Source organism: Trematomus bernacchii, unplaced genomic scaffold (genome assembly GCF_902827165.1).
Source record: "Trematomus bernacchii unplaced genomic scaffold, fTreBer1.1, whole genome shotgun sequence".
NCBI classification, from domain to species: domain Eukaryota; kingdom Metazoa; phylum Chordata; class Actinopteri; order Perciformes; family Nototheniidae; genus Trematomus; species Trematomus bernacchii.
The window spans coordinates 25,056,399-25,066,972 of record NW_022988043.1 but is presented as its reverse complement, the minus strand read 5'-3'; the positions used below and the strand labels follow the sequence as shown (position 1 = coordinate 25,066,972).

Here is a 10,574-nt window from a genome sequence, read left to right as displayed (position 1 = left end):
TGGGCTCTGTATTCACAGGTCCTGGGGTGCATCATGGTGCAGGTGCATCACCCTGTGGTCAAAAAGAGGAGGGCCCCTGCACCATAATAGAATCTGCTCTAACCTCCAGAGGGCAGGAGTGAAGGTATCACAATCCACCGTTAGCAGAAGACTGGGAAGAAAAGTACAGAGGCTACACCAGAAGATGCAAACCACTCATTAGCATTGACAATAGGAAGGCCAGATTTGAATTTGTCAAAAAGTACAGAGACGGGCCTCAAAAGTTCTGGGACAAAATGTTATGGACTGATGAGACAAAGATGAACCTTTACCAAAGTGATGGAAAGGCCAACGTGTGGAGAAAGAAATGATCTGCTCATGAGCCCAAACACACAAGCTCATCTGTGAAACATGGTGGAGGTAATGTCATGGCTTGGCCTTGCATGGCTTCTTCTGGGATGAGCTCATTAATTTTCATTGATGATGTAACACATGATGGCAGCAGCTAAATGAACTCAGAAGTCTACAGAAACATTTTGTCTGCCAATTTAAGGAGAAATGCAACCAAACTGATCAGGAGATCCTTCATCATGCAGCAAGACAACAACCCAAAACACACTGCCAAAACCACCAAGGAGTTTATCAGGGAAAAGAAGTGGAAGGTCTGGCCAAGTCAATCTCCAGACTTAAACCTTATTGAGTGTGCATTATACCTGCTAAAGAGGAGACTGAAGAGAGAAACCCCCGAAACAAACAACAACTGAAAGAGGCTGCGGTGAAAGCCTGGAAAAGCATCACAAAAGAAGAATGCAAAAATGTGGTGATGTCAATGGGTCGCAGGCTTGATGCAGTTATTGCAAGCAAAGGATTTGTAACTCAATATTAAAGGTGGGGTAGGTAAGTTTGAGAAACCGGCTCGAGATACACTTTTTGTTATATTCCATGGAATGCTCTTAACATCCTGATAGCAATGAATATCTTAAGTGCTTTGACAAAAAATCCATAAAAAAATGTCATCTGTGGAAGCCGTGGTACTGTAAAAAGCACGACCAATCATTGGATGGCCTACCTGCCTGTCAGCCTTCCATCTGTGCACAAACTTATCTCGTGCCCTCATTGGTCATGTGCGCGTTTGTGTGTGTTGGAGGAGGGGCTCTGTAAGGAAGTGGCAGATTTTTTCCGGTTGTGTATTTTCAAATTCTAGCGCTCTCGAGCCGGTTTCTCCAAAATTACCTACCCCACCTTTAAGTATTATTCCCTTTTCACACTATTTTAAGTCTCTGTTCATATACTTTTGCTCACCTAAAAATATGGTGTAACCCTGTTCACACAGAGGTCAAGGAATAGTGGATAGGAAAAGACGATAGGAGCGGATTCCTGGACAATTTGACCACAACCCTGGCTTCACCTGCAGCACTACTTGACGGACCAAACGCTGTTTGTATCCGCCATGAAACATTGTGACAAACAGTTCCGTGCAAACATTTACTGGTAACTTCATGATAACCTCGTTTTTTCTTTTCTTAGGATCATATTCCTGTGTCTTGTCTATTAAAGGGTAAACGTGTGCATTTGATTGTAAAGTTTTGTATATTAACAATCAGGATACATTTGCTTAACACATAGTTGCAGCTGCTACAGTAAGTGTAGAAAGAATACCTAAAAAAACACTGACTGTGTGAATGCGTAAATCAAAAGGTTAACAGCCTATAATATCACTGACGCATCTATGACCGGAGGAGATTTGGCATTAATTACATTTTAACCCTTGTGTTGTGTTCAAAAGCTGTTACTGTTCATGGTGTTCGCAGGTCAATTTTGACCCATGATTTATCTCTGTCCAAAACACACACAAAAAATGACTATCATCCAATATTGTTTTAACTACATCATAACTAACTTATAATGCATTCATAACCTTACAATCCTGTTGTAATTTAATGTTATGGCCCAAAAAACATTACACCACATATGGCACACGTGCATGTGTGTGTTCAGGTTCAAGTTCAAGTGTACATTTTCTTTGAGAAAGGTTGAGTTCCCGTGGGGGAAGAGGGAGGGGAGACCAGGTGCATGTTGTAAAAAATTATTGTTACAGTGGATGAAGGGGGTGGGGGAGGGGTGTCTAAAGTCAAAGATGAATCTTGATTGGGCCAAATTTGACCTCGAGTCACCCAAAACAATTCTGCTGGGTCTTCCCAGACCCGAACACCAAATGATACACTTTTTTTTTTAGAGACCTTCAGACTTGGCAAAAATTGTCAAAATCTGTTTTGTAGTGTTTATATAGCTGTTAGAGGATATCATGAAGCCTTGTTCCGATAAAAAAAAACTAGAGCGTAGTTATTATATAATTTTAACTTGAAACGGGTCACGGGAGACCCGAACACAACATAAGGGTTAATATTTCCGCAACTTTATGTGTTGTTTGGATGCCTTTTTGTGGAATAGTATGGATGATATTATTCATCCCCCAAAAATAATTGCCTATAAAAACACAATTTAATGACGTAAACAGCAGTGGTTATTAAATGTTAAAGGAAACCTATCATGCTATATTTAAATGATATATTGTAGGGCCATACCTATATAAGGTATATTTATACCTTTCCGTTTTCAAAATACCAAACAGATCATGCATTTTAGCCATGCCTCATTTCGCTCTATGTGCGGTTTGCTGTCTACGGGTCTGATTCTGCTGACCACGCCCCCCTGCAGGAGAGGTGAGCCGTGCTCTGATCAGCTGCTGGGCTGTCAGAAGAGGGGGAGAAAAAGAGATCTCCGTCCTCCGTGTTTTATTATATAGAGTCGTTATTCATTTGTTTTAAAGCTCAATAAATAACAAAGAAGACCTTTGACCGGCACTTTTCTAATTTTGTCCGGAAGATTTAAACTTTAACGGACATCTTGACCGGCGAAACAAACTGAAACTGAAACTCTGCCGCACGGTCCCCTCGTTCCTTGGAAGAGGCGGAGAGGTGGGTGTTTGTCATCTGCTGGTGGACTAACCGGAGATAATTACAGTGCTTGCCTCGACGGGGAGGGATTGCATTGAATTAAAGCAGCAGGAGCAAACGCTTGCCTCGGGGAGGGAGAAAAAAAGCCACAGCGGAGAATAAACAGAAGGGTAACCATGGTAACCAAGTCTTCTTCGCTGCTTTTGTGGCAGACTACAGCGCCACTTACAGGCCTGGCATATGTACTACAGCGTCTCCAGCGCTTTCGAACGGCAATGGCCGTGGCTGTCTCCTCCTGATTGGTGGAGTTAGCCCAATAGCCGTAGCGCCACCGTCCTGACGTCAGGACAGTGTTCAAATCTGGATCGGTTTTTATCAGATCCGTTGCAGCCCCTTTTTTAGAGATTTGGGTATGGAGTGCGCTAGAATTTGAAAATACACAGCCGGAAGAAATCTGCCACTTCCTTACAGAGCCCCTCCTCCAACACACACGAACGTGCACATGACCAATGAGGGCACGAGATAAGTTTGTGCACAGATGGAAGGCTGACAGGCAGGTAGGCCATCCAGTTATTTTAGCTGGGCCGGCTAAAATGATTGGTCGAGCTTTTTACAGTACTACGGCTTCCACAGATTTTTTTGTCAAAGCACTTAAGATATTCATTGCTATCGGGATGTTAAGAGCATTCCATGGAATATAACAAAAAGTGTATCTCGAGCCGGTTTCTCAAACTTACCTACCCCACCTTTAAAGGGTTTTAAAAACAAAGGTAATTTAACGTGTTACATTGAATACTACTATGCCTGTGAAAACAGCATACTGCCTCCTGTTGTCTGCGGAAGTTGACATTTTGACCCATTTGCAGAGAGCATGCATTACAAACTGTGGGCGCAATGCTTGAAACAAGTTACCATTTACCAAACTCTAATGAACGTTATCATGCTGTGTTATGGGGATGTTAGGATTTGTGTTTATGAGATTGTTTAAGGGACTAAAAAGTCTAACAGCACCATAGATTTTGTTTAAAAAAAAGTATCTTACGGAAATAACTTCATTTTTTAAGTAGACCTTTATATTTCATACATAGTGTGCAAACGTTTGATTCTTAACATAGAATCCCCCGCATGAATAAATGAAGGTGAAGAGAAGATGGCAGTGTGGCCACTCTGATGTGGTCACACTGCCAAGCCACTCACTGTCACACAAACACGCAAAAGGGGGTGCAGTGAATTATAGAACTCTAACAGAGGCAGATTGTCTGCCGCATGACTTGGGAGTGAAAGTGGGCAGTTTTCCCACCAACTACTGATAAATAAAAGACATTCAACTCATTATTTCTGAAAACATCCCCACTATTTAAAAATGTTTACAAGATCACAAATTAAACATGAACATGAGCTTAACATCAAAAGGTGTTCCAGAACCAAGAGAAACACCAGCCAATGATTGATTGATAACGTTTTTTACATCACACAGGCAACATTTGCACTAAAACGAAGGTTTTATTTGGCACAGGGCCCTTTCAACATTTCAATTGATATAGTTTTTCAGATGTGTACAGTAAACAGTGAATGTGGGTCTTTCAGTTAGTGGTTACTGTGCCTAGCTGGTAATTCAGCCTTTTTGTGTTTTCTCCCTTAAGAAATGTACTTGGGAAGAAACTGATATAGTCCATATGGCTCCACTACATACATTATATCGATCTTCTTTAAACTGTTGTGAAATCTTAAATTCTATGGCCTCTGACCACCCAGAGTGCTTTACATGAACAGAGAGGAGTCATCAGTCTAAAATTTGACATTATTCAAACATGACGTGGTTTGGTCCAGGAAAGCTATTAACCTTCCACTTTTCTGAAGCTCCTATGTTCGTCGTCATGCCGGTGGCTCACAGCTCATCGTGGCGCAGCGGCATCTGGCTGGGCTGCAGGAAGACGCCCTCCATGGAGCGCCACCAGTTGTTCTGGTTAGCAGAACTCATGCCGTGCACCTCCCTCTGGCCGCGGATGGGGTGGCCGTACTGCTCCCCGGTCACACTGAGGAAGACGTCGGTGCCCACGTGTTTGAAGCGCACATCCTCCTCGCGCTCCCAGTGGATGCCATCACACTGGACCGCCCACACGTCCAGATTGTCTCCCTCGCCGTTCTCTCCAAAAGCGCTGACCTCCTGCAAGCCACACAGTGGGAAGGAAAGACAAGAACAGTACAACTAGTCAACAAAGTACTCAATAATACGTGTATCCATAATCTTAGAGATCTTCTTCTTTGACACAGGGCTCTATAAATGTCCATGTCTTTTGAAATGTGAAAGACATGTAAAAAGTGAGTCTGACCTGGTTATTAGACAGGGGTGAGCTGAAGTGGTGTGTGTGGAGGTTTCGCCCAGTCTTCATGTGTGTGATGCGGATGCCCTGACCACACTTGACGGCCTCCCCCCGCTGACAGGGACGGTTGGGCTTTCCACGAATCTGCCAATAACTGTTGGCATCATCCGCAATCTCAACTCCAGTTACAGATTGCTGTCCACTGCCTACACACACACACACACACACACACAAAGAAGTGAAGGGCATTGCGTTCAGTGGTAAAACTTTGTTCACACATGGCTGTGCTATGAATTGAGCGGTATTGTTTCTTGATCAGCAGAAGAAGAAGAAGAAGAAGAAGAAGATCCATTTTTCTTGATCTCCATAAATCTTTTCACACAGTAAGTCATCAAAAACTCTTATCCAAGCAGTCCAAATTCAAACTGCCTGTTAGCACACTAAAATGGGTAAGGTCCTATTTATCTGGTCGTTCTCAATGTGTTCGTATAAATGATACATTTTGTGACCACTGTTGTTCAGCATACATATTAACAGTCACCATAAGTCTGTGAGGATGTGGACATGCAGATGTACGATGACACGGTCATCAGACTCATGTGAAAATGCTGAACAGGTTTCTACTAAGTTCTCAGTAACGCTGCACAAAGTTGCTCAATGGCTAAGCGACTTTCTTACTTTAAATACAAAAAAGGTGACAATTTATTTGACTAATAAACAAAAACAAATCCATGCATCTAACGCGAAGTGTAAAGGGAAAAATAATCAACAAAAATTAAATAGGTCAAATATGTAGGCGTAATCTTGGATACCAACTTGGCAAAAGACAGATTCAATCCACTGATGCGCACAATCCACTCTTCATTTATGAACATCAAGCATTAGAATATTCGTTCAAACCTCTCACTCTTTTTCCAATGGTGCATAAATATAGATATTGAGCAACCAGTCTTGCCAACATACATTTGACTGTGATTTGAGGTCCTAATTTAAATGAATTGTAATTTTATAGTTGTAGTGATAAATTGGCTGGTATATATTTTATAGATTTGTCTTGTGGTCTGTTATATAATCATGAGCATGATAGACAATAAATGTTTGTTGATGGTCATGTGGGGTCCTGTAGGCGGAATCTTAGTCTTTAGGTCTTTTAAGTAGGATTCGAGATGTATGTACACGTTTTAGCATTCCCTGACACACCGGCTACTGCCACTAGTTATTTTTTTTACTCTACCTGTAGCTGTGTTGTTGTGTCTTCTTCTATTTATCTTTGCATTCATCTGTATGCAGTAGGGGTGTGTAATTAATCGTATTTTAATCGCAATTACGATTTTGGCCTGCCACAATTACGAAAAAAACTATTATTTTGCTTTGCTAGGTTGTGACAGTGCACTGCAACAGATTTGATCTAAATAATTTTGGTCTCATTTATTTGTATTTATCATATTTATATACGTTTAGTAGCTTGTGGAAGTGCGCTCCAAAATATTTGTTGATCTTGTTTATTGGTATTTATTATTATTTATTTAAATGTATCATTTATTTTTGTATTGGTTTTTCAGTTGAATTATACATTCAGGGTAATCAACAGTTAAAAACAGGGTTCCTGCAGGTTTCGCCTACTCAAATTTAAGACTTTTTAAGACCTTTTTAAGACCACTTTGAATAGAATTTAAGACCTATTTCACGGCAAGAAAGTATGAAGGAAAATTGCTATGAAAGAAGAAATACGTCCCATAATTACTTACAAAGTAAATGTAAAGGCATAACAGTACAGAACTGTGTTAGCGTGTTAGACAAAAAGTGTATGTGTGTGTGTGTGTGTGTGCGCTTGTGTGTGTTAGGGGTGTGCAATTAATCGTATTTTAAAATCGCAATTACGATTTTGGCCTGCCACAATTACGAAATTATTTTGCTTTGCTAGGTTGTGACAGTGCACTACAACATATTTGATCTAATTAATTTTAGTCTAATTTATTTTTATTCATCATATTTATATATGTTTAATAGCTTGTGGAAGTGCGCTCCAAAATATTTGTTGATCTTGTTTATTGGTATTTATTATTTTGATATTATTTATTTAAATGTATAATTTATTTTTGTATTGGTTTTGCAGTTGAATTATACGTTCAGGGTAATTAACAGTTAAAAAGATACTGTTCAAATTATTATTTGTTTTAAAGTTCAATAAATGGATGTTTTCAAAGTCAATGAATAATCGTATTTAATAATCTTGATATCAATTATTGACCAAAATAATCGTGATTATGATTTTTGCCATAATCGAGCAGCCCTAGTGTGTGTGTGTGTGTGTGTGTGTGTGTGTGTGTGTGTGTGTGTGTGTGTGTGTGAGAAAGAGAGAGAGAGTGACAAGAGCTATATTCAGAGCTCTGCTGCCTTGGCTACAATCTTTCATCGTTGCGGTGTTTAGCTACGGTATTTAGCGTCTACAGCACCTCCGCTTTTAGGGTTGACATACACCCACACGTCGCCCAGAGGTCCCCCGGTGTTGTTGCGGGAGCTGCTGCACTAGCTAACGGACATTAGCATACGCTAATTTCTTTTGCAAAAGGTGCAGCGGGCTTCAAACACGTTCCCCTCCACTGGTTTCAACCAAGCACTAAATTCGATGTTTTCCAACCAAATACGGTTGAACTTACACTTCCCCATATTTATCTTTAAGTAGATTCATGAGTTTACATGAGTACACATGATACATGAGTTTCGGACTGCCGCTAGCTGAAGCTTGGTTGCTAGGTTACTAGCTGGGTGTTCTCCAATAAGGGGCCGGGGGAAACAAAGTTAGTGATTACTGGTTCCATGTTGATTTATTTCAATACAAATTGTTGGGGGGAACTGAAAGGCTCTTACCGTACTGGTTACTTTGCAGCCCGGACATTTCCCCCAAAACACATTTAGACGCGATCTCAACACAGAAGTACCTTTCAAATCCGATCATTTTTAAGACCATCTAAATCATATTTAAGACCTTTCTTATTTTTTTGGTCATATTTAAGACCTTTTTAAGGCCTTAAATTCAGATTATCAAATGTAAGACTTTTTAAGACCCCGCGGGAACCCTGTAAAAAGATACTGTTCAAATTATTATTTGTATTTGTTTTAAAGTTCAATAAATTGATTTTTTCAATGAATAATCGTATTTAATAATCGTGATATCAATTATTGACCCAAATAATCGTGATTATGATTTTTGCCATAATCGCACAGCCCTAGTATGCAGTCATTTGTTTATGTATATATTTTTTTAATTACTCTCCATTTCTATGCACTAATTTACCTAATTATTCATGTCACTATCTCAGAATCCGGAGCTTTTGTGTCCCTCACCTGGCAGGTTGCCAGTTTTAATGGTTATGTCTGGATCAGAGTTGTGGCTGTTGTCACATTTGCGAGACCTAGAAGACTTTTAAAACCCTCCTGCATCCACCTTTTTTTATATACGTTCACATTATACATTTTCATATTTGGATTTTGAATTTGTACACACAACATTTATTCTTTGTCTGTTACTTGTTTTAATTATTTTTCAGGGGAGAAAGAAACCATTCACATTCCCAATATGTGATTAGCGCACATAATGCATGTTTGGAGCTCTGAGGAGAGGCAGACTATGTGAGGGTTGGTGTACACATGGTAGACAATGTTTTTAATAATTACTCACACTGCCAGAAGGGTAGACACAGGTCCGAGCTGTAAGTAAGTAAGAAAGCTAATGTTTACTATCTCACTAGCCACAGATGGCTGAGGTAATGTACAAGCATCCAACTGCCAAAGTGAAGCTGAGAATGTACAATAATATTAAAGCGACAAGGAGCGATGGACAGGCCCTCGCTTCCCAAAGCGTATCAGGGTTACTTCTAAGCAGGTGTGACAATGAGCCCCTTTGCCACACCGAAACACAATATCATATTAGTAAACTATGTGTATTACTGTTGATGTGTGTCCCAAGCGTTGTGCTTGTGCATGCACCCCTAAGCCATTAAAAGTAAATTAATGTTTCATGGCGAACAATGTGTCGCTGACGTGGGTGAACTAGTTAACCTGCTGAGAGATCCCAGTCAAAGTGAGGCAACAGTCACTTCCTGTTGCCACAAGGCTCAGGCACTAACAATAAGAATAAAAACAAATGCAGTTGAACCAGATGTGAAAAAATGGGGAGGGGCATAAGGTAGAAGCAGAATGCCTGAGAGCAAATGAATGTCAACATCAATGTCATGTGCATTGAAGAGTTCATAGGAAATGTACTACAACAAATGAAGGTAGTCAAATTAAACAGGAAAGTGATTCTTCTGTGCCAGAGAAGATTAGCAGTTGTGTACATTATCAGTTAGCATATTGTTACTACTCTAACTGGATTAGTTTTCATATACTTAATGTATTATAACATTTGCAAAACATGTAATTTGTTTTAATAACTGAATAAAACCTTTCAACTGACAGCAGTAGGAGCTCCAAAGGAGGCACTTTGATGAAATGTCCAGCTCGTGGTTCCACGGGGGCAGAGACAGGTGTCTGCAGGGCACACACAAAGGGAGGCTGCACAATGCTCCACACACACCCAGTCCAACACTGTCACGACCGAAGAGCTGCTATACTGTGGTATTTGCTATATGTTGCCGTTTTGGGGTGTTTGTACATGAGCAAGGCAGCTGTCAGATTGGTGAAGTATCTCTACGAACTGCATGTGCTGCAGCTGGAGAGAGAAACACACTGCTCTATGCTCATCGCAATGAAATAAGTCTTAATTACATGTGAAATAAGTCTTAATTACATGTGATATCCGCGTGAAGTTACCTGAGCCATATTTGACATCGTGGGAATGCAGACGGACGTTGTGTCTGGTGTTGAGCAGTTTGAGCAGAGAGCCGCAGGTCACGTGGTTCAGCTCCGACTCTCTTCCTTCACACTTTGACCACAGCAGCAGAAACATCAGTGATCGGACGAAAACGTGTAAAACGTGAAGTATCTCCATCTCTGTGTGGAGATGTGTCTCTTATCGGCGAGAGACTCACAAAAGATGAACGGCCCATTCACAATCGGGCACTTTCAAACGATACTGCTGATTTCAACCAATCACAGCTTGACAAGTCCTAAATACGGAAGTGTGTGCAGACATATGATTGGTCAAACAAGAATGTGTGTGTGTGTGCGCGTGTGTGTGTGGTTACCCCGGAAGTCGGAATCTAATATGACAAAAATATATTTGATCATCCTGTATTCATTTAGCAGTAATTAAGTCAAAAGGAATAAAATAGACACGCTTTCCCCGCAGCAAAGCCGTTCAGAAGGAACG

The 10,574-nt window shown here is 40.6% G+C and overlaps 1 protein-coding gene across 1 annotated transcript; it reads right to left on the bottom strand.

Annotated features, from left to right (window-relative positions):
• Positions 1-4,382: 4,382 nt before the first annotated feature.
• sdf2l1 (stromal cell-derived factor 2-like 1) lies at positions 4,383-10,345 on the bottom strand. Its single transcript, XM_034118060.1, has 3 exons — positions 10,076-10,345; positions 5,270-5,466; positions 4,383-5,103 (listed from the first exon to the last, which is right to left on the bottom strand). The coding sequence occupies exons 1-3, from the start codon at positions 10,251-10,253 to the stop codon at positions 4,825-4,827; spliced, it is 654 nt and encodes a 217-aa protein (XP_033973951.1). The 5' UTR covers positions 10,254-10,345; the 3' UTR covers positions 4,383-4,824.
• Positions 10,346-10,574: the final 229 nt, after the last annotated feature.